The 24,428-nt window shown below is 39.6% G+C and overlaps 1 protein-coding gene across 2 annotated transcripts in view; it reads left to right on the top strand.

Annotated features, from left to right (window-relative positions):
* Positions 1 to 24,428, top strand: part of LOC136873771 (uncharacterized) — a 461,175-nt gene that overhangs the window by 288,765 nt on the left and 147,982 nt on the right. For both annotated transcript variants that reach the window (XM_068227563.1, XM_068227564.1), the window contains one exon: positions 10,641 to 10,822. In XM_068227563.1, coding sequence (XP_068083664.1) covers positions 10,641 to 10,822 — 182 coding nt within the window. The remainder of the gene's footprint in view (positions 1 to 10,640; positions 10,823 to 24,428) is intronic.

The following is a 24,428-nucleotide window of genomic DNA, read 5'->3' as shown; positions in this document are numbered from 1 at the left end:
TGAATTGATCTTCGTAAAATTTTAACACATTCACTGAACTGGAATTAACGTATGTACTATGCACTTTTATTTGAATTGATAAGTTAAGATATCACTGATTTCAAAGTTAATTTTTATCACTTTACTCTCTTTAATCTGGCCCCAACGTCACGGGTGCCACTATTCACTACCTTCTCTCTGTAACAGGAACGCCCGTACTTCAGTTTATCGGAGAGCATGAGGAACGACAAGGCGTGTACGGCCCATGCTAAGAGAGTGAGAGAGAAGGGTAGTGAAAAAAAAATTCATGATTAAGTGGATCCTTCAGTTTATTCAATAGATATGCAAAGAATTATGTCACCTTTTACAGCTGAATCGTGGAGTTGTCCCTGAAGGCGTGGAGAGGACGTCGTCCTGCGGCGGCTGCGTCGTTTTGCGGTCGGCGTCGGCGTTGTCTTCCCTCGTTGGTGTTTTCTCTGTATTAGTGTTGATGACTCGAACCTGAGGCAGGAACGGGGAAATGTGGAGCTTCCACATTGGACGTCATGGGACACTGGTGTGACACTTCTCTTAGGCGAAGCACGCCGAAATAGTTCCACAGTCAATGATGTTGAACGCACTTTAGCAGCGAGGATAAAGTTAGAGTCACAGTTCCACGAGGATAAGATGGAAGGAATTATCGTATTTGGAATAATAAACAAACGAAAACAATCTAGGACCTTCCGAGGTGCAGTGATTAAGCACTTCATAAAGAAAATTAAATTTACCGGGTACAGTCTCTGCACTGTACTCCATCAGCACAATACACTTGTTGAAATAAATGACAGTCCAAGTTCTATTACGTCGTAATTTTTAGAAGATTATCACTGGCACTTACGATCATACGTGATTCTGAACAGGTTATGATGGGAATTGGCATGGTTCCTCGGAAAGAAATCACGATACTGCATTCCACTGTCTTTAAGAGGGAATGTTGGCACAGTTTATTATGAACACAGTTCAACGGATAGACACAGTCTTTAAATGAAATGAAGGTCGGCACAGTCTATGCTAGAAACACTGTCGCTGTTCTCACACAGTCTTTAAATGAAATCAAGGCTGGCTAGAAACACTACCGCTGTTTTCACACAGTCTTTAAATGAAATTGAGATTGGCACAGTTTATGCGAGAACACAGTCTTTAAATGAAATTGAGGTTGGCTAGAAACACTATAGCTGTTTTCACACAGTCTTTAAATGAAATCAAGATTGGCACAGTTTATGCGAGAACACAGTCTTTAAATGAAATTGAGGTTGGCACAGTTTATGCGAGAACACAGTCTTTAAATGAAATTGAGGTTGGCTAGAAACACTATCGCTGTTTTCACACAGTCTTTAAATGAAATCAAGGCTGGCTAGAAACACTATCGCTGTTTTCACACAGTCTTTAAATGAAATCAAGGCTGGCTAGAAACACTATTGCTGTTTTCACACAGTCTTTAAATGAAATTGAGGTTGGCACAGTTTATGCCAGAAACACAGTCTTTAAATGAAATCAAGGCTGGCTAGAAACACTATCGCTGTTTTCACACAGTCTTTAAATGAAATCAAGGCTGGCTAGAAACACTATCATTGTTTTCACACAGTCTTTAAATGAAATTGAGATTGGCACAGTTTATGCGAGAACACAGTCTTTAAATGAAATTGAGGTTGGCACAGTTTATGCGAGAACACAGTCTTTAAATGAAATCAAGGTTGGCTAGAAACACTATCGCTGTTTTCACACAGTCTTTAAATGAAATCAAGGCTGGCTAGAAACACTATCGCTGTTTTCACACAGTCTTTAAATGAAATCAAGGCTGGCTAGAAACACTATCGCTGTTTTCACACAGTCTTTAAATGAAATTGAGGTTGGCACAGTTTATGCTAGAAACACAGTCTTTAAATGAAATCAAGGCTGGCTAGAAACACTATCGCTGTTTTCACACAGTCTTTAAATGAAATTGAGATTGGCACAGTTTATGCGAGAACACAGTCTTTAAATGAAATTGAGGTTGGCACAGTTTATGCGAGAACACAGTCTTTAAATGAAATCAAGCCCACGGAGAAAGCTTTTAACACGAACGTTCTGAACTCAAGTATACAGCCGGACCGAGTGACGAATTATGTCGCGACGTGCTTACTCGCACACACTCACTGAACTCACGGCTTACTGCCGACTTCCCTCACTCTCTGCCTACTGCACACTGCACACATTCTGCCTTACCCCAGGCTGGCGACTCGCTTATATTGCCGAAGGCCGGTGGGCGTGGCTACACATGTGGGCCCCAAGAAAATTTTATATCTTGGCCATCTTCACACCGATTGACACGAAATTTCGGCTAGCAGCGTTCATTATTCCTGCCTGCAAGGTGACGTTATTGAAATATTGAGATTATATTTCGTTCATGCAGCAATGCTATGGAACACGAAGGAACCTTCTGCGTGACGTCGCTTGTCCTTGGCCGGTGTTCTAGAACATCGCGAGCTTGCTTGCAGTTCCCACTATGCCTGTGCGCTCGGCGCAAGTTTTAAATGCTTACGGCCGGGTGTTAGCGAGCTCCACTTAATAAAAGAATGAAACGTGAATGCTCGTAGGGCGTTCCCGTTTCAATATACAACCATCTAGGAATTATGTGTCTCTTAGTCCTATCTTATGTAACATCTTACAGCAATTTTATGTGCAGTTAGCCCAATGTAGACTTTTCCTCACAATGAAAAAATGGTACAAGGGGCAGTAAGTGAGGACCATCTCAAAAACACTTTACCATTGTGGAAACTTACACCATAGTATTACTACCGTTAGAGCATTCATTGAAGGCATTAAACTGGACCATACTGCTGTACCACGTCAGTAACTTTTTGAAGTGAGAACTGTTGCTCTCCTCGTGGATACTGACTTATAAGGGTTAATCTTTCATGCTGGAAGTAGCTGCATGGAATTCTACATGGTAGATGTACCTGGATAAACTACTTGGAACAGTGAAGGTTCAAACCCTTCTTAAGTCATGACTTTATAAATGTTAATTTTGTACTCGCCTAGGCACCTTTCATGAAGAATTGACTTTTCTGAACTCTCAGATATTCTTCTAATGAAGTTATAATGAATATCGCCACATAAGCACCGACTACGGACAAATGCATGATGAATACCACGTGAAACATTATGCTGGACTTGTTCAACCAAGTCATAGATATATTCTCTATGCATAGGGAATGGTTGCAACTATCTGGGCTTAAGAGAGAGATGATTCTTTAGCACACTGTGGTGTCTGCAGCAAGGTAAACCTGTCTGCACATGTGAGTTCAGAACTTGCAACATATAAGATAAGTTCCAAGCCATAGCCTGTGTTATTTCATTGGTACATAGTTATGAGACCTACTCTTCATTGCCTGGAATGGCTACATAGTACTAATCGCAGCCACCATGTGATCTTTTTCAGGGATCAGAGTTTGACTCTATGTACGAGCTTTTAAATATTATTTTTATATTATACTTTTACAGACATTCTTAACCCTCTACTTGAAAGACCTCTCTTAATAACACTTAGAGTAAGACCAGTCTCGGAGACTGGGCTTATTTAACTACTGACACCACGTAAAATCCAGGTATGTTTAGTTGATGAATATAATCCATAAAAATCACATTTTACAATCAATTAGTACACTCTAAGGGTATTAACAGGTAGAGAAAATAGTCACAATTGCAAACTTCAAGCTCAAGGTTACTGGAAAAGTACAGTGTTATTTTACAAATTATTTTTATGGTGATATTATCCTTTCACTCCAACACAATTAGCACTGTAACTGACAACAGTTACCTAGATCTTACGAACAAGGTCGGCAGATTTTGAAAGAACATTCCAAACATATTGCTTTTCTACATCTAATGCACTTGTACACCGTTTTCCTCTTCTTCTGGTATGGACACGTGCTGCAAGTCTTCCTCTTCTCAAGTCGGTCAGTTATAGTGCCTGCTGCAATAGACAGGTCATCTTTGAGGTTAAGGACTTCTCGAATACTTTTCCTCAATTTAAGTGGGAAGTTTGGTATGGAAACTCGTTCGGCAAGATGAGGTTTCACCATTTCCATCCCAAGTTCATGAACAAGTCAAACCTCTTCACAGTTTTGTTCCCTGAGTAGCACAAGTATAGAATATAGCTATTGACCATAGCTGTACTGAACAAAGAAAAGAATACTGCCATGGGCCATCGCCGGGTTCTTCTGTTAGATTAATAATTTGCGCACTTCATGTCAAGTGTATCCACACCAGATTTAGTTGCATTGTAGTAACTGTTGATTTCTTGCATTCCATTTTCCTCTTCACATCTGCTGTGATGCATTGATGAAATGAAGATTACAGTTCTATTCTTCTTTGGAACAATAGACAACAGTGTCAAGTCCTTAGATAATCCATACATAGTGGAATTAACCTTTATTGAAGGTGATGGCTGGAATTCCTTAGGAATTTCTCTTTTGTTTTTTCTCACAATTCCCACGTATGATAGTCCCCGATTTTTTTTGAAACGTTTGCCAATTCCACAGTAGAAAACCAATTGTCTCCTGTTATATTGCGGTTGCTTTTCTGCACAACCTTTGTAACTCTCCAGACAGACTGCGTTGGCTTTCCTAATTTACGTTCTTCACCTGTAAGACCTATCCCATCAGAATCTTTACCTGTATAAATATAGGGATTATACAGGTATGAACACTTAGCATCTGTTAAGCACACTACCTTTATTCCATATTTTCCTGGTTTCTTTGGCATGTATACTTTAAATGGACATCTACCCCTGAATGGTATAAGCATCTCGTCGACACAAACGTTTTCTCCCAGGACGAACAACTTTTGGCAGTTGCCCAAAAATTTCTCGAAGAATGTGGAGATTGGAGCCGCGCGATCTGTCTTCCTCCTGCTTTCTCTGTCTCTAGAGCTGTCGAAACGCAGAGCGAGTAGAAGGATCTCAGACCTCTTCACTGACATTGTACACCGAAAAATTGGACGTCCTGATGGTCCAGTAGAAAACAAAGAGTGCATACTCTCATGGCCTGACTTGAAAATGGAAGATAATGCCAGTAATCCAAGAAGAGCTTTAATTTCAACAGATTTGATGGATTTTGTATTTTTACCCCATAGGTTTGATAGTTTTTGGTTTGTCCATAGAACAATTTCATTAATCATATAATCATCCAAAAGAAGGTTGCAGATATCTGTAGGAGCTGCTTTATTATGCAAGGCTTTAGCAGAGGCAGTAAGACCAGGCAGACCTCGAAATATATTGTGTGCAGGTGTTTTTCTAGATTGAGTTTGCAGCTGGCTGTACCAAACAAATTTATTTTTACCTAGATATACATCATTAGTTGTAGCAGTGTCAGGTGAAGCGGTTGTGGTTGTTATATTTCCATCTTCATAACTGGCTTCGTCAGGGTTCAGCATTTCTTCTTCTAACACCTCGGTGTCTAAATCAGATGTTACACTCTCACCTGTATTGCTGATGATGAAATCTGGATCTTGGTCAAAATCATCAATCTCCGAATCTTCCACCTCATCGTTATCGTCTTTCAACCATTCTCCTAATCTTGGGCGAAAATCAACATCAGTTGGCCTCGTTGCCGTTGCAATACAGCGAGAGACATTTTCCATATCTGTGGAATATAATAAGTACAATTACCTAAGAGAAATCTCTCTCAAATAGAACTTACAGCTATGTTGTATTTGATAAATACTACGTTATACGACATACCGGTCTGTAAGACTGACATGTTCAGCACGGAACAATGACACACTTGACAAATTACCCCAATAACAATGCACTAAACAGTTTTGAGACAACAAAACGCCGTAGCTTATTAGACGAAAGGTCAAAGAACACATAGTTCAAAGGACAATGTAAAACATTTACCATTGTTGCCAATATTGTAGAAATAAAATTATCTAGTGGCCTGACAGACCGATCTTTCTGGTTGAGGGTTAATTAAAGTTTATCTTCCTTAAGTCTCAATAGTCATTTCTCACCTTTACAGAGAAAGCATACTTAAGAAATGGCTACACCACATGAAGTGCACTGCACTTATTTTCAACATTATGACACATAATGTCTCACATTATGGGACATGAAATAGCGCATCATAATCTTTGCAGCAAAGTGTGAACACCTACTGTACGGTTAGCGTAAAAGCAAACATTATGTATTCACAGGGTGATCATGTGAATATGGTACTACTTTATGGGGAAGCAAGGCAGAATTCACAGGAAGCCAGACGCTTGTATCAAGAATGATTTCCTGGATGAAGACTGCCAACTGCAGATACATTTCAATGTGTTGATAGACGATTGCATGTTAAAGGGTCATTTCTTACATTACCCCCTCCATTTGGGATATTCCAGTGACTTCTGGAAATAACGAAGAAGCTGTTCAAAATGTAATTGCTAACAATCCGCATACAAGCTCACGGGCCATTGGAAATGAACTGAATATCAGTTATGTATCTTTACTGCCCATATTGTACCGCCATGAATTCCACCCCTATCATCAACAACTATATCAGAACACCTTCACTGAGATTACTTTAAAAACTGGAAAAAAATTTCACAATTGGTATAGCAAGGAGTAAAAGTTGACTCGGATTTCTTAAAGTATATTCTCTTTAGTGACAAATCTAGATTTCACAACAACGGAACTGTTAATCATCACAACTTCCATTACTAGTGCGTTGAAAATCCCCACTGTATAAGAGGAGCTCTATATCATGTACAATGACACCTCATTGTTTGTTGTGGTATAATAGGTGACAAGATAATTGGACCATATTACTTCGAAGGAAACCTCATGGTATGATGCTATGTACTGTTTCTTCCTGAATACCTCTCGCTCTTATTGGAGGAAGTGTCCCTTATGACATGGTTAAGGATGGTTCCAGCAGGATGGAGCTCCTCCACACTGGTCGTTGGCAGTATGAAACCACTTGAATAGGACATATCCTGGATGATGGATTGGATGAGGGGTTCCCATCACATGGCCAGCTAGATCACCTGATCTTACTCCATTAGATTTTTCCTCTGGGGTTATTTAAGGGAAGGTTGTAAGCCCTATACTGGCAATGTTAAATTGGCGAACTTTGACTGCAGCTATTTCAGAAACTAATAAACCTATGAGGTTGAATTTATGAGCAGTGCTGGATACATGCTTTGCCAATACGGTGACTATTTTGTTTTAATGCCAAGTGAAAAGTTTAATTTCTATATATTTTTTAGAAGTACACTGAATTTTCCCCATATTTTACCATAAAAATGTTGAATAACTTCCATTATTACGTTAGGAACAAAACAATAGAAAGTAACACCATAGCTAAGTATAGAAATTTAACTATACAAAATTTCACACATCTGGGTAAAGACCTTCCTGAAAAAATGCAATAGTATGTTACCATGGTAAGATTTTAAGAAACATTGATTTAAAGTTGACAGTACCTTCAGTGCATGCCATAGCCATATCCTGGACTTTCACTGTTGTCCTCATCATCTCTGGCTCTCTTCCTAGACCTCTGCAGCTGCCTGGCTCTCTTTGCCAGCTTTTCTGCATCTAAATCAGCTTTAGTAACCCGCATCCTCTCGAGATCTTGGAAAATCTTCAGTGCATTCATTCCTAGTTCAATACCTAGCTGCTGCAGCACTTGAAGTCGCCCCACATTTCCCTCATTAAATGCCAATACTGCATCATTATTAACTCCTAGAATCAGTGTCTGATACCCCCACAAATACTCGTTTCGGAACCCTAGCCCACATAACACTATTAAAACTTTCATTAGGGTTTCCCATGTAAGCACTTTTTCAGAAGGTCAGGATGTGCTAGACTTCTGAATATTGGCTTGATTACATCAGCCACAGACATAGGCAATGAATGTTTATGTGATTAGCTTTCTCCTGTAACTTTGGACCTATTATATTTACACCAGGAGGACAAACCTTTGGGACAAGGACAGTGCTGGGGAACATCATCTGTAGACATTTTGTGTAAGAAAATTGCCCAGACAGCTTTCCTCATTTCCTCCACACTACTGGTGTTTCTTCTTATAGCCATTCCATAATAGTTTTGTAATGTATCTATTTCTTTTTCACTAAGCCTACCCTTTCCTGATAGTAATTTACCATCTTCCAATTTTTTCCCTTTGTATTCACTGCACAGTCTCTGGAGATGGGACCCCATTCGATTCTGGATATGACCTATAAATTCCAGTTTCTCAATAATTATTTCCCCATAAGGCTTCTTTTGGACAACACTTGCAAAAGCCTTGCTGTCCCCATCCCCTAGATATTTAACATATCTAACACCATGCAATGCCACTGAACGTTCAAATATTGCAATAGCACCAGCTGATTCCATCCCACCACTTACACCACTGTACATGCAGTTACACAAACCACTCTCCCTGTGTGATTTTAATTTTTCATCATTTGTTTTCAGATTTTCACAACTCTGGCTGTATTTGGTTAGCACCTGAATGTCAACCATCTTCCCGGTGTCTACACTAGTGGCTGAGACAAACCCATTCAGACTTGTATGTCCTCTCTTCTGCCATGAGCCATCCAGTGCCACTGCAAGATCAGTTGATCCATCATTTATTTCCACAGCCTCTTGTACAGCTTTATGCATTGATTTTTGTGCACAAATTATCTCTGCCTTTTTCAAAGAATTGTAATAAGACTGGAATCTAGTTGCTGGGCTGGGCAAGTTCATTACCCCACATAGTGTCTTGGCCCTTTCCAATTGACCTGAGTCCATAAACAAATCTTACATTAGTTTCAAAGCCAAGCTCTGAGGATTTGGATGAACTAAATATATGCTGCTTACTGCAGTTCATACATCTGATAATTAAAGTACTGGCTAAACCCACCCTTTTAGCTCTATCTTCATAGTACTGCAAGCCTGAGTCACTGTCATAATATTTATTTCACAAACTCATTCAGAGCCCTACTGAGCAGAGTTATATCTATAATACATTTACCTCCATCTAAGCTATCATTATAATTATGTACACTACGTTCTCCACTGCCATATATTTTCTTTCTTGAAGAACTGCTTTGTTCGCTTACACTGAATTCACTGTCATTATTGAAGCACTTCCTCGTTCTAAGAGTACCTCATGTTCTTCACTCACACTAACCTCACTCTCATTCTTTACATGAGTTGAACCTGTATTTAAATTATTTACAGCCTTTATTTTCCCTCTGCCAGGACCACCTTTCCTTTTCTTGAAAATTCTTGTTGGCCTGGACATGATAATAAGTTACATAAAAATTACAAAACCACGAAGATACTAACTTTCACCAACGCACATATAACCACCAAACAAACAGCAGAATGCAGCATAGCGTCTGTTTACCAGGCTAGCCAACACACAAAACTCCCCCAGACACACGGAAAAACCAAAATTAAAAGGAAGTAATCTGGAAGACAAAAAATATTGCAATTCCCAGGCCTGACGGAACAGATCCAGAAAGGAGGCGTGTCTCCCTTACATCACGTGACATTTAAATGGACTTTAAATAGTGTTTGGGATGTTTTTCAGCAAAAGAACACATGCACATTATAAAACAGACCTCCAGTTACCAAAACGATCAGAAATCTAAAAATGGGTTTTTTCAACCCAAAATAACTTACAACCTCCCCTTAGAGGAATGATTCTATGAACAGGAGCCAGAGAGCGGAATCATTTATGGCGGTTCATCACTGGATCCTTCAGGCACCACATGTGTTGCAGCAAGCAAAACTATCTCTCTTCCACCGTGCTCAGATTTGCTCAGTTTGACTGAGCCAGGATGTAAATATCATCAGAGTTACTTCAGATGTGCTAACAGTAGTTGCTAAAGGAGATGGTAATTGTAGCAAAAAATAAAACAATATAGCATTGCTTTCCTATCTATTATCATTTCATCATTTAAGGTACCTATAGTATAAAATTTAAAAAGAAAAAAATCTGTAAATGTATTTGCAAAATGTTCTTATTGGCCTAAATTCTACATTATCTTGTGATTCTACTATAACCCATGGCATGCTGCTGATCATTTAAGGTATAGTACATTTAACATAGCAAAGTTATAAAAAATCTGAAAATTATGATACTTATAAAATGTAGTTAAAATGCTGGGCTGAGTGGCTCAGACAGTTGAGGCACTGGCTTTCTGACCCCAACTTGTCAGGTTCGATCCTGGCTCAGTCTGGTGATATTTGAAGGTGCTCCTATTTGTCAGCCTCGTGTCGGTAGATTTACTGGCATGTAAAAGAACTCCCGTGGGACCTAATTTGGACACCTCAGCGTCTCTGAAAACCATAAAGAAGTAGTTAGTGGGACATAAAGGCAATAACATTATTATTATTGTAGTTAAAAAGTATATGAACATGATGGTTTCATAAACCGTTTAGATTTTACCATAACCCATAGTGTGCTGCTGACCAATGCAGACATGTTCTTTTACATATGGTGTGCAGGTGCCCCTTTCAACACATATTTTCTACTTTGTATAGCCATAAGGTGAGTGATGTAGCTTCCTATTCGGAAGCTGCTAGAATGTTCTTTTATTGAACCTCAGCTGTAGAATAGAAGCTATGTTGAGTTATAATTCCCTGCCGTCTTGTGTTTTAGAACGCTATATTTTAAGACTGGAGAGTGATGAGGGAAAACTAGTCAGTCCTGCAGTATCTCCTGTAAATAATCAACTTTGCCTTGCCATCGTGTATAATATGGAGCCTAACACTACTCTCGCCATCTCTGCCGTACGTGATGATGGGAAGGAATTCCCTTTGAAGACCATACACTCTAAACGGGTAAGTGAAGGCTAGTTAATAACCAAGGTCACCGTGTTCTTTTGAGGGTCAGTGAAGATATGCAACAAGAGCCAAAAGTTCATATTGTGTTTGTTAGAAGCTGCTGGTGGCAGAAATGCAGTAGTTAAGCAAGGGAGTTTCTAACACAATGAGAGTGGAATCAGCAATTTCCTGTGGTTTTTATTGAGTCAGCATATCTGAATGGTGCAGATGCCATCAGAATTAATGACCTCTGTTATCATTATGATGTCATAACCCAACCTAACCTAACTTAACCTCATACACCCCCTGGTGGAGCCCATCGGTCAAACTCTCCCTCCATGCACCATTCCCTTGGTCAACCAGAATATTGGAGGAGAGAGGGATCTCTACCTGGACCCTCATTGCAGGTCTCCTTAGCTGTCTTCTTCCTCAGCCTTGGTGCCTAAAGGTGGTGGGTGTGTGGGGGGGGGGGTGGATTGGGGGTAAGCTCACACCCCCTGCATGACAATCAGCACAATCTACATCACCTCCGACATGCCGCTAGTTCTAAGAAGAAAGAGACAGCAGGGAGGATTGGGAAATGTCAAAATGTGATACTGTGGAAGTATCTGCCTGTCCCCATTCTCTGCATGCTACCAGGCCAAATGTGGTGATAAGGTGAACTAATGATGTTTATTATCGAACACAGTCAAAGAGCGTTTGATCAGTAATGAGAAAGTATTGCCATTTGCTTGCAAAGAATGGCATTCATAGTTAGTTGGAAGAAGAAGAAAACAAGAGTTAATTAATAGAGGTCGGACAAAAAGATCGAAGTGAGGAATGTGACAGGCACACATGCAAGTAGAAACAGGGTGTGGTCGAAGTAGTGCGGCTAACTTGGATGCGTTAATGAGCATCGGATGTAGCTAGGGAGACCATGGTTTTCAAGTATGAGAGCCCCTAGTCGGAAGAGAATCTGACAGGCACACTTACAACTAGAAACAGTGTACTAGTTAGATAGGAAAGATCGAAGAGAGTTCATTTTTGTTAAGAAGGAAGCCATACTTTCCAGTGTTGACTCAGTTAAATGTAACTTAAAAGCTTTCCAGTCTGTTAAACACACAAATTAAATGTAAATATTACACTATAACGTACCTGTAAAAACACATTATTAACCCACTGGCTTACCTAACCGTCAAATCGACGGGATACGGGATGCACGAGCGTATGCCCCAGCCACTGCCGGCTCGATCTGCATCCGATGGCTGCTTAAACTGCCTGCTCATTCCATATTCAAACGTGTAACACGACTTACAAACAATCTGCCGCTAGATGGCAGCACCAACCGTACCCAGTGATCGCGTGAATACAACTAGATAAGCATACAAGCGAAATTTAAAACCTGAAAGTAACAGAAAAATTAAAGAATTTTACGTATAAAGTGGTGCTCTAGAGTGTTATAGCTTCAAGACTTTTCGAAAAAGAGGTTTCGACGAACAAGAAAACCTGGAAACTTTGTATGGTACTTCCCTATATTACTAAGTAGAGGTTATACAAATTTGGCAACCACAGCTTCTGACACAAGTTCCTGGTGCTTATTGTTACTAAAACACTTTAAAATGTTACACTGGCACAAAGAAGGTAGAACATAGTTTTTTATAGTCTGGAGCAGACTTTCAGATTTCTTGCAGTATGGTAGAGCCGCCTCAACAAATTTCTGTAGCCCTATAATTAGGCCAACAAATCATTGCTGGGGATAGCACAGGCCTCCTCTATCCGACTGTCTGATTAAGTTCATCAGTGCGGAAGCGTTTACTGAGGTAGAAACGTTATTCAAGCACGTGCTGCATTCTGTTTTTTCTTCGATTACACGCACTAAATAATCACACACTAATGCCTGGGAAGCAGTTTCCAAAATGACACACACTGACTCAGGGGGCTCACGAATATCTGCCAGTAAATCAAGTACATACTCAGGGAGCAACACTGGCTCTGTTTCGTCAAGTCCGGGAGATGATACTGAGGCAGAAAATTTTGAATTTTCCTTGTGGATAATGTTAGCACCATTGGTGAACATTAAAATTCCGGATTTCAGAATGCTCTTTATGGAATTCTGAGCAGCCCGGGAGTCAGTCATGTCATTGCACCCTCCTCCCATTCTTATAGCGCTAAACATGGCTTCAATTGGGTCTCCTGAAAAGGCCCGTGTCAGCACATAAAAAAATCCATTCTGTAGAAGATGAACAATGCACGAAGAAGTAGATAAAGCAGTAAAAAGAATTGCTTGATATGTTTCATTAGTAAGTCCCTTTAGATTGAGAGCTTTGGACGTTTCTTGTATCTCTTCAAGATATTGACAGAAATCGTCTTTCAGCCACTGGAAACGCTCGTCTGCTGGAGAAAAGAACATCATTTTGTCCGGATTATTTTGCCTCAAGTGCTGTGTTTTATCGCTGGTGTCATGGACACTGAAGAATTTATACACAGATTTCATAAATCGTATGGTAGATCCAGCCTCCGAAAAATCGACTCTTGCCGTCAGGCACGATGAGTTTTCCATTAGGAATTGCAAAGCTACTGTGACTGGCGGTGAGAACACATGCACAGCACAGAGTACATTCATCTTTTCAAAAGAACTTGGTTCGACGTGCTTCCTCGTTAAATTCCGGACCGGTTTCACTACGAGATTCTTCTGAAGACGATACAGCTCCTTTAAGAAAGATGAAGTGATAATGCCGTCTTTATCTGCCATATCATGTTCAAGAAACTGAGATCTGATGTTTTTAATAATATGACAATAATCGAAAGACAAATATAGTTGTCGCATGGCGTTGCATGGATGAACTACACACGACTTTAATTCTCCGTCACCAAATTTCTTAAACATTGAAGTATTTGTTCTATGATTGTCCGTCACCAGACGAATAACATAGAAACCACATTCTTCGAGAGCTTTCAAAACCTGCTGAACCAGGAGGAAAAGCTCTTGTCCCTGTAATGCCTTCACCATGAAGTAGGCAGCCAGAATCGTAAATTTCTTCGTCAAACCATGAATCACTAAGCACAACAATTTGTTGGCGAGTTGAGGGCTTGTTCCAGTTTCTTCGTTATAGACTCCCTCTGCTTCGACCAGTTCATAGAATCTGTCCTCTTCTTTATTATATAGCAGCCGCTCTTTAATTACCATTTCGTCGCAAATAAGGGAACAAATTTTCTCCAGATCATTAAAATTAGTTGCTTCTGCTTGCAGTCTTTCCTTTATTAGTGGCAAAATACCAGCTCCACACTTCAGCGTCCCTAGATACCTGTCTAATGTACAACGTGAAGGTGACAGTATTAATTCTGATCTCCGACCATACTCGTAACCTTTCGGAGAAGCAATCCGCCAACAAATGCAATGCCGTATAGTTTCTTCAGACCATACTGGGCGCAGTTTCTGAAAGTTATTCACTTGATCTTGAAGATAAATGGCCTTTACAACACCCTCATCTGCAGCTTTCTTGATATTCAGTGGTTTGAGTTGCGTATTACAATCTTCCAGCTGTTTACTTGATCGGTGTAATTTTTCTTTCAGATGTACTATTTTCTTCTTCATTCTGAATAGCGCAACATGAAGCCTTTTATTTGTTCTCTTTAGACTTTCCATGCTGCTGTCATCCAATGTATCAACTTGACAACCAACGTCACACGGTTCGTTGTTACTGGTATTTAGGCCTACCTCTGTATCCGTAATCGGAGAGTCGACTGGAAAGAGAAAGAGAGAGAACCTGACATTAGTTTAGCTATAACTGTAAAACCGAAACAACTAAACAGGGCCTACCTGCGTAATGAATAATAATAATAATAATAATAATAATAATAATAATAATAATAATAATAATAATAATAATAATAATAATAATAATAATAATATAAGAAGAAGAAGAAGAACAGTATATTGACACGATTTTATACTACTAACAAATGACTCGTAATGAAATATATGACAGCATATTATTCTGTTTTGTACCTTCATATTAACAGTACAATTGTCCCCAGAAAGGATATTACTTAGTATGTAATACTTCAAACCTTATATAACGCTTGCCACTTTCTGCAATGATGTTTGAAGAGCTCTTGTTAGACGTCTCTGTGCTTGAATCCCTTCTCTTCCTCTTCGCTGGAATTAGCGGTTGTTTATAAGCTGGATAATCAGGGAAAAGGCTGGGTACAGATCCTGTTTTTAATTTTCGCGTTTTGCTGGTCACTTTGAAATCATCATTTACGAAATGTAGACTGCAAAAAACGGAATAGTCAGAAGGAATCCATTTACTTCCCTTGCTGTCTCCTTCCCTGGATATAATAATTAACCATTATCGACGCAATTCCGTACTTGAAGGTATTTCGTGGAATGAAATACCACGGCATTCTGGTTTCCCTTTCTTTGATTTGCAGAAAGGCATGCAGCAGTACACCATTTTCACTGAAAACAAGTACAATACTACTGTATTTCACGGTATTTCATTCCGACAGGTCTGGAGCCGGTTGGTGCTGCCGCCTGCTGTGGGTATTTGTAAACGGAGTGTTTCATTTAGTGCCATGTTAAAATGTTGTAATGAGCAGGCAGTATAAGCAGCCATCGGATGCAGATCGAGCAGGCAGTGGCCCCTTCTTCTTCTTCATAGTACCGTATCAGGTCCCCCTGACGTTGGCGATCACTGTGGCGAATGCAGAACGATCTCTTGCTAGGTGGAAAAGTCTTTCAACACTGTGAATTCCAGTCCATTCTTTGATGTTTCCAAGCCATGATGTTCGCCTCCTCCCGACACCTCTTCGACCCTGTATTTTGCCTTGTACAATCCGCTGTAAGATGAGGTAACGGTCATTTCTAAGGATGTGGCCAAGGTAAGAGATCTTCCGGAGTTTTATTGTTTGAACGAGTTCCCGACTTGCTCTTGCCCTTCTGAGTACTTCTTGGTTCGTTAGTCGTGCAACCCATGAAATCCTGAGCATCCTACGGTGGATCCACATTTCAAAGGCTTCCAAGCATTTCACTGATATGTTCTTGAGAGTCCATGTTTCCACACCATATAACAAGGCTGACCATATATAGCATTTGACCATCCTCTGTCTAAGTTTTAAATTTAAGTAGTCATTGCAAAAGAAAGATTTCATTTTTGTAAATATTTTTCGTGCTATTGCTATCCTCTGTTTCACTTCTTTCTCGGGATCAAGTTGTTCAGTGACAATGGCACCCAGATATTTAAAAGTGGTTACTCTCTCAATCTGTCAGTTGTTTAGTTGTAAGATTGCCTCAGCATTGGCACGTCTGCTGAAGATCATGAACTTGGTCTTGTTTACATTTATTTTTAGTCCCATGGCCCCAGCTTACCTAATCATCGAATCGACCGGGTAATGTAGCGTCCTGCTTTATCGATGGTAAAGTGAAGGTAGTACGTTAAAAACTCAACAGATGGCATTACAATCATTTTTTTATATCTGAAGGAAGTCTCTTCTGCTGTATTTGAGTCATGTTTAGGGGATTAACCGCATAAATTGAAGTTAGAATTGAGCTGATGTCACGGGTGTTCAATGAGTAAAGTTGAGCATGTGCGAGGCTATTACCGAGCGAGAAGTCATGGATATTTTACTGAATAGTGATTGTGAAGAAGATTATAATATATCGGAAAGTTCTACGTGTGAATCTAGTGATGTGGATACGTTACCTGTGCCGTTGCCTACAAGATATACAAGGCCGGGAAGTGTGTGCTAGTTCTGAGCATAAAAACCGTCCACAACCACGTTCGTAGTACCGCCGCCAGATGTCTCGACATCTTGCTATAGTTTTCATGTGCTGTAGTGTATTAATATATGGAGAAAAGTGTTTTTAATACATTTACTTATAGATTTCACTTACCGTTAGTGTTCAAATGAACTCGAAGTAAATTTCATATACTCTATAAAATATGGTATATCGTACTGTAAGTCCAATTCGTAAAAAAAAAAAAAAAAGGGAGAATAATTGGAGTTTTCAATCATTTCCAGCCGATCCAGTTTTAAAGGAGAAGTGGATAATTGCCACATCCGGACGGGGGTAAGGGGGGAAAATTAGGTTCGCTTTGGTCGCCTGGGACGTCATCCAGAGTCTGTAATTTACATTTTTAATATTGAGACTTCAGATTAAGGGTTACAGATTCATTAGATCACTTCACTGCTTCCGACTACCGCATCAAAAGACACCAATTAGGCCTATGTTGGCTTTTCGAATTGAAGAAAACTAGAATAACACTCCTCATTAAAGATCCCCCTGTGGGTGGGGGCGGTAGAATAACACCCACGCTATCCACAGCCTATCGTAAGAGGCGACTAAAAGGGGCCCCAGAGGTTCTGAACTTTGGAGCGTGGGTTAGCGACCACGGGAACCTTAGCTGAATCCTGGCATTGCTTCCACTTACTTGTGCTAGGCTCCTCACTTTCATCTATCCTATCCGACTCCTCTTGGTCAACTCTTGTTTTCTTCAACCCCCACGGTATTAGGTTCCCCAGGCCTAGGGATCCTTTCATTTTCACGTGGTCCTTGTCTTCCTTTGGCCGATATCTTCACTTTTTGAAGTGTCGGATCCGTTCATTTTTTCCCTCAGATTAGTGTTATATAGGACGGTTGCCCAGTTGTACTTCCACTTAAAACAATAATCACCACCACCACCACCACTTCATTGAAGGAAACCTCCATTACGAAGCCATGAATTTGACATGCGTGGAGGAAACGTTAGGATCCCTTATCATACAGTAGATGAAATGGCTATCAAGCCCAGAGTACACTATGATCATAATCATGATCAGCTACAGTTCTGGAAATAGGCCTACTTGATGAGACGCTCGAAGGTAAGCTAACTAATCAATTCGCGATTATTCTATTTTCTTTCAGATGTACTATTTTTAATAGGCCTAAAATATCTGGAAGTTTTTTTGCTATTGGTTTTACGTCGCACCGACACAGATAAGTCTTAGGGCGACGATGGGATAGGAAAGGGCTAGGAGTATGAAGGAATCGGCCGTGGCCTTAATTAAGGTACAGCCACAGCATTTGCCTGGTGTGAAAATGGAAAACCACGGAAAACCATCTTCAGGGCTGCCGACCGTAGGATTCGAACCCACCATCTCCCCAATGCAAGCTCACAGCTGCACGCTCCTAACCACATCTTAGATGCTATTGATATTAAGAATGACACCATACCTTTTCAGAAAAACCTGTCACTCTGGAGTTGTCTTCCTTGGCCATGATATGTGGTTATCTCGTTTGAGTTGCAGAAGAAAATTCCAACTGTCAGTCATGCTTGGGACAGATATCCTCGGCCACTACTGACAGTCCATTGATGTGCCTCATTAGGATGAAAGATCGTGGAGTATTACGCTACCCCTCAAAAGAATTTGTTTACTTCCTGGAAAATATGTTGAATTTTACGCGTCATTCATTACGTTATCTGGGAAATACGAATTTAGTTTAAAAACTTCACGTTTTTTTTTTTTTTGGTTTTTTTTGTTCCAAAGTTCATTGAGGCATTCAAATGTGACGAGTGTGATCAGAGTACTGACTGCAACTTTCATTACAAAACTTTTAAAACCAATACTCGACAATGAAGCTCATACAATTAATTACACATGCTCATGACTTGCAAAAGAACTTCAGGACAAAGCCTTTAAGTTGGAAGATCTTAAAATTGTGAGTGATACGAGCAGTGGTCATGGTAAGTCATTTTTAATGTATTACTTTTATTAATTATCACACTTGACTTCGCCTAAAATAATTCCAAATACCACTTAAATTTGCCTTACTTTACATCCAACCACTCGAAATTACATTTAGGTGGTCCTAACTTCATTATTTGTAGATTTTTACGTCTTTAGAAACCAACATGTACTATTAATTGAATGTATTTCGCGCGAGCAGCATAGCAAGATGTCGAGACCTCTAGCGGACGTTCGTAAAACTACTTGCGACCCGCATTTCTATCGGTCCACTTCCCGGCCTTGTATATCTCGTAGGCAACGCCTGTGCTTAGTGACGTGGTCAACACGCCAAGTAACAGGAAAATATACGGACACCAAGAAAAAGCACTCGAGACCTGAAATACTGGTCGATGGGCTAAAATCCTCACGGAGCAGGCCCTGTCTGCTCCAATGAGATGGCTCTGACTGCTTAGTCAAATACAGTAGAGACAATACACGACACTGAGCGAGATATCGAGGGACAGCTATTGAAGCTCACTCTAGCGGATAGACCTGAACGGTACTGATTCTGTCATAAGAGCACGTGCATTTTTGTGTGAAGCTTTTGGTGTTATTTATGCGTTCTCAGTGAGTTGACATAATTAAATAGTAGCGTGTGTCATTCCTTGATATCTCCTCTCAACATGAGGGAAAGGTATGTGCTGTGTTTGGCTGCAGTAATTACGAAGTAGAGAAAAATGCGCGGTCGTTCTTCAGGTTCCCTCGTGACAAGAACATGTACTATAAGTAATATTGTGTTTGCATATATATTCTTCCAGTGAAAGAGATTTTTATAGTACTTCATAATCTTCTGACCTGCTCGACCCATGTTTTAACGGGCTTAAAATATAATACGCATATTTTATTGTATAGTACAGCAGTTAACCTTCAATACCGATGTGTTGTTGTAGGTGTGATCTGTGGGTTTTGAAATGTCACAGAAGCGACTTGGATAAAGTGTACAAGAAAGAAGGGACGTTACGCTTGTATAAGAATTATAAGATTTGTTCAGATCATTTCCAGGCCAGCGACTTTAAAAATCCTCGACTATACAGCCAAGGGTATGTTACATTTTTACTCTAATTGTACGTAAATATTCCTCAAAGCATCACTATCGACAACATTTTCAAACTTTTCTTTCTTTTATCCCTCTTCTCAGATTAAATTCGGGATTTTATAGATTTTCTTTCTGTTAGTAGGCTTCATGTTAAGAGGAAAATTGTCCAGCTTTTAAATGTTAATTCATTGCATCATATGTGTAAGGAATGTGCCGATATTTTTATTGACAAATGTCTTAATGTGATGATACAATGTTTTTAAATGAGGAAAAAGACAAATCCAACCGTAAGATTTCAGGCAGGTATGCTAAAGCTAAAAAAATGTAATGCATAAATGAAAGATCAAGCCATTTCACAGCAGTCCATTTCACACCTTGTTTATATGTCTAATTTCAGTCTTTAAATAATAACCTTTTAAATAATTCTTCATTCATTTATCCAGAATTGCTTTAGCAACTTCAAAGTTAATATCTCAATACCACTCTCTTTCTAGACGTAATTTATTTATCCATTTCCGTATATACATTTCCATTGATATTTGAATTTAGCGCGATTTGTTCAGGTCAAGTCACTAGGAGCGCCACCGTCGAATTGTCTCCCATTTTAGCAAGGCGAAATCCGTAAGTGTCGTGTATTGTCTCTACTGTATTTGGCTTAGTGAAGTGAATCAAGAAGCAGATGTAAATATTACGAACGTAAATATTCTGACGCACCGTAAGAATTACTAAGTGAGTTTATAGTGCATAGTTTTTTTTTTTTTTTTTTCCCCTGTAATGTAGCACATTCAGTTGAAATGATTATTTTTGAGTATTTCTATGAAAGTTTGACAACGTTTGAGCCAGGATTTGCTGTGATATCATTTAAGCGCAGTCTTGCATGGACCTTATAAACACCAGCATATAAATGGTAATTTAAAGATCCGGTAAGCGGATGGGTTAAACAAGGAATAAAAGTACCCCGCTATTAAACAAACAGTGACATGTTTCATGTTTCATTCTTGAAAGAACATCATTAGATTCTATTACCAGGCGAGTTGGCCGTACGGTTAGGGGCGCGCAGCTGTGAGCTTGCATTCGGGAGATAGTGGGTTCGAGTCCCACTGTTGGTAGCCCTGAAGATGGTTTTCTGTGGTTTCCCATTTTCACACCAGTCAAATGCTGGGGCTGTACCTTAATTAAGGCCACACTGATTCCTTCCTACTCCCAGCCCTTTCCTACCCCTTCGTCTCCATTATACCTACCTGTGTCAGCAAACTTAGCAAGTTGTAAAAAAAAAAAAAAAAAATCAGATTCCATCAAATCCCACTCATATATTTAGAATATTTATGTTTATTTATGTTTAATACTTGGGAACTTGAAGTCTGGAACTTATCTTAATGATGTCCTCCTTTGTCTCTACTCCAGCATTTACTACGAGGTATTTGGAAAACCGTTGCTCTGTCAGTGGCGTGAGTCCAAATGTTTTCAGTCTGTATATCTACCTTTGCCCTGTCCCTCCTCTTGGCTACGTCAATGACACGCTGTGTTTTTTTAGTAACGCAAGTAGAAGCGATGTCAAACTCAGCTCGGGAGACCATAGTTGCCAACCCATGCTCTCAAGTTGAGAGTCTCTGTTCGAAGAAGAAAGGAAAGATTAAAGTGAAGAATCTGACACATGTAGAAGCAATGCTACGAAAACCATTATCAAAGCCCGATTGATTAGTTTGGTAGTAAATACCTGTTGGATGTGAGAAAGTAATTGCATTTGCTTACAATATTTCTTATTATTCTAGATGCATCTATATGCAAAGGAAAGTAAAGCAAAGTCACTTCCGTACAGGCCATGAAGGCCCTTGGAGGAGTGGAAGGTAAAGGCTTCCACCATTGTGAACCCTGGCACGTGATGGGGTAGAGTAGTTAGCTCTATGCCCCTCCGCCTTTGCCCCCAGGAATTAACCTGGTACTCATTTTTTGTGTAGGCTGAGTGAACCTCAGGGCCATATGCACCTCCGGAAGTGGAAATCTCGTTTCTTAAATTTTTACGACTTCCTGACAGGGATTCGAACCCACGTCCTTCCGGGCGAACCGAGCACACCTTTACCGCCTCGGCCAGGCAGCCCCTTACATCTGTATACTTTTTTTTTTAAATTTGAAAATGTAATTAGAAAAGTTTCTTCAATACTACAATATCTAGTGATTCTATGAGATGTAGTTACAAAAAGGATAGGAACATGATTGTCTGCTAAACCAGACGTCATCACATAGTTGCTCTACGGAGCCGGTGTTACTTGCTCAGCTCGGGATGGCTGTTTGTCACGTGACAAGAGAGCAGCGAATAGGCGGGTTGCATACCGTGCCCGTATTATACCTTTGTGCCACTGGCCTGCAACACGTACGTAATGCACTTCCCCTACTTCTTCCCCTGATTGCTTGCTAAGCTGCTCTCATTCCTTGAGTGTATGAGTGATACATGTTACATGTTGATTCACTTAATGTTGGAGTACTGCCTTCTTTTCAGGCACACATAAAAGCAGACTGAAGTGGTAATCGGATTTCTTCTAATGTTTACCTGCTGTTCACATTATTGTAAGAAAATACTCCCTTCTGTATAAGAGTTGAAATTCATTAGAATCACCCCCCGGGTGAATATATTCTTTACCCAAGACCATTGTCATCCTAAGATCCTCAAGTTGGATGAAGAAGATCCATTTTAGTTTTGGACATTTTTAAAAATTAGATAGAATAGGACTGACAAGTTTTAATTCGTGTTAAAATACCATTAATTTATGTCACTTACATTTGTGTATAATTCACATTTTTAAAAATATTATTTTGGCATGTTAATTTTAAGATCGCACATAAGCTTGTTTGCATGCCAGAGCTGGAGTCAGCATGCTTACACAGAGCGAGTTAGCTACATGGTTTAGGTCATACAGCCATAAACTTGCACTCAAGAGATAGAAAAGTCAAACCCCAGCTCTGAAGATAGTTTTACTTGGTTTCTTATTTTCATACCAAGTTTGTCAACATATCTGTGTCAGTGCAGCATAAAACTACTCCTACTCCTCCTTGTACTTTTAGTAACGTATGTCCTCCTCATATGCCTAGTAGTGTATGGCTTCCGCCTCCTCCTCCTCATAGACTTAGTAGCGTACAACCTCCTCCTCCTTTTATGCCAGCTTGCCTTGGTCAGAGTGACTGGGCTGTAACCTGAAATCCTTCACGTTGATGGCGGAGAATAACTTTGCCTTTTCTTCTGTGGAGAGCTCCATGATGTCTGCCATCTTTCCTGGATACCTGTAATAAAACCTGAGAGAGAGAGATGGTGCACCTAAAAGTGCAGGGCAGTCTTTCTGTATGTGTACTTAAAAGTACACTGTTTAAGACAATGCTCTCTTGGAAGTGCAAGTGCCCTGGCTGTACTGATAAGTATGGGAAAACCCTGATGAGGAAAAGGACTACGTGGACTAAGTCCATCCACTATCACAGTCACCTTGCTCCTCTTTCGCGAGGTTCTTGTAGAGCTCATGGTACTTTATTCGGTTGTGCAAGGTATAGAGTGATGGAAATGAGAAGGTGGATATGGAATAGATAGTGCTGCTAATCCAAGATGAGGGAATGGGAAGGTGGGGTGGGGTGGAGAATTCATTGATTTGTTGACAGATGGCGGGACATATGGCTTAGTAATCCAAAATGGCAGTATGGAATTCATTTGTTTGATGACAGATGATGAAAAGAGGATGTAAAGGAGAAGGCATACAAGTGTCTGGTAAGACCTAAACTAGAGTATGGTTCCAGTGTATGGGACCCCACCAGGATTACTTGATTCAAGAACTGGAAAAAATCCAAAGAAAAGCAGCTCGTTTTGTTCCGAGTGATTTCCGACAAAAGAGTAGCGTTACAAAAATGTTGCAAGTTTGGGCTGGAAGGTCAATATGGGAAACATTCCTTGAACGTAATGTGCGTATGTACACAAATGTAGAATTCTATTACATTTATGTGGTATGTGTTATGTTAAAAGTAACAACTCTCATGATTGTTCCGTATTGAAATTGACGTTAGGCAAAAATATCTGAAAGATAATTTAATAAAACCACCTATTCAATATATAACACATTTATTGTGGATTAAATCTACATGAATTTATATAGACTTATCTGGTACATGTTTCACCCTTTTTGGGGGGATCTTCAGCCTGTAGTCAACCTTAAGGTCAAGGTCCGGGACCTTATTTAACCATATATAGTATGAAATATTGACGTTAATGTTACACAGTAATAACCTCTTAAAATTAACATGCCAAAATAATATTTTTAAAAATGTGAATAATACACAAATGTAAGTGACATAAATTAATTAAAACTTGTCAGTCCTATTCTATCTAATTTAAAAAAATGTCCAAAACTAAAATGGATCTTCTTCATCCAACTTGAGGATCTTAGGATGACAATGGTCTTAGGTAAAGAATATATTCACCCAGGGGCTCATTTGACCCACATATATCATTTAATTAATCTTGATGAAACCAATTTGGAATGTGTTGTCAATCACGAATGGAGACTTAAAACTGATTGTTTTTGTAGGCTGGATAAGATTGTTAATGTTACACAGAATAGGACTGACAAGTTTTAATTTGTATTAAAATACCATTAATTTATGTCACATTTGTGTATAATTAACATTTTAAAAAATATTATCATGCATGTTAATTTTAAGAGGTTATTATTGTGTAACGTTAACATCCATAATTCAAGGTTGTTTAAGGTTGACTACAGGCTGAAGATGCGCAAGAAAAGGGTGAAACATGTACCTGATAAGTCTATATAAATTCATGTATATTTAATCCACATTAAACGTGGT

Source organism: Anabrus simplex, chromosome 5 (genome assembly GCF_040414725.1).
Source record: "Anabrus simplex isolate iqAnaSimp1 chromosome 5, ASM4041472v1, whole genome shotgun sequence".
NCBI lineage: Eukaryota > Metazoa > Arthropoda > Insecta > Orthoptera > Tettigoniidae > Anabrus > Anabrus simplex.
This window is presented reverse-complemented; position numbering and strand designations above follow the sequence as displayed.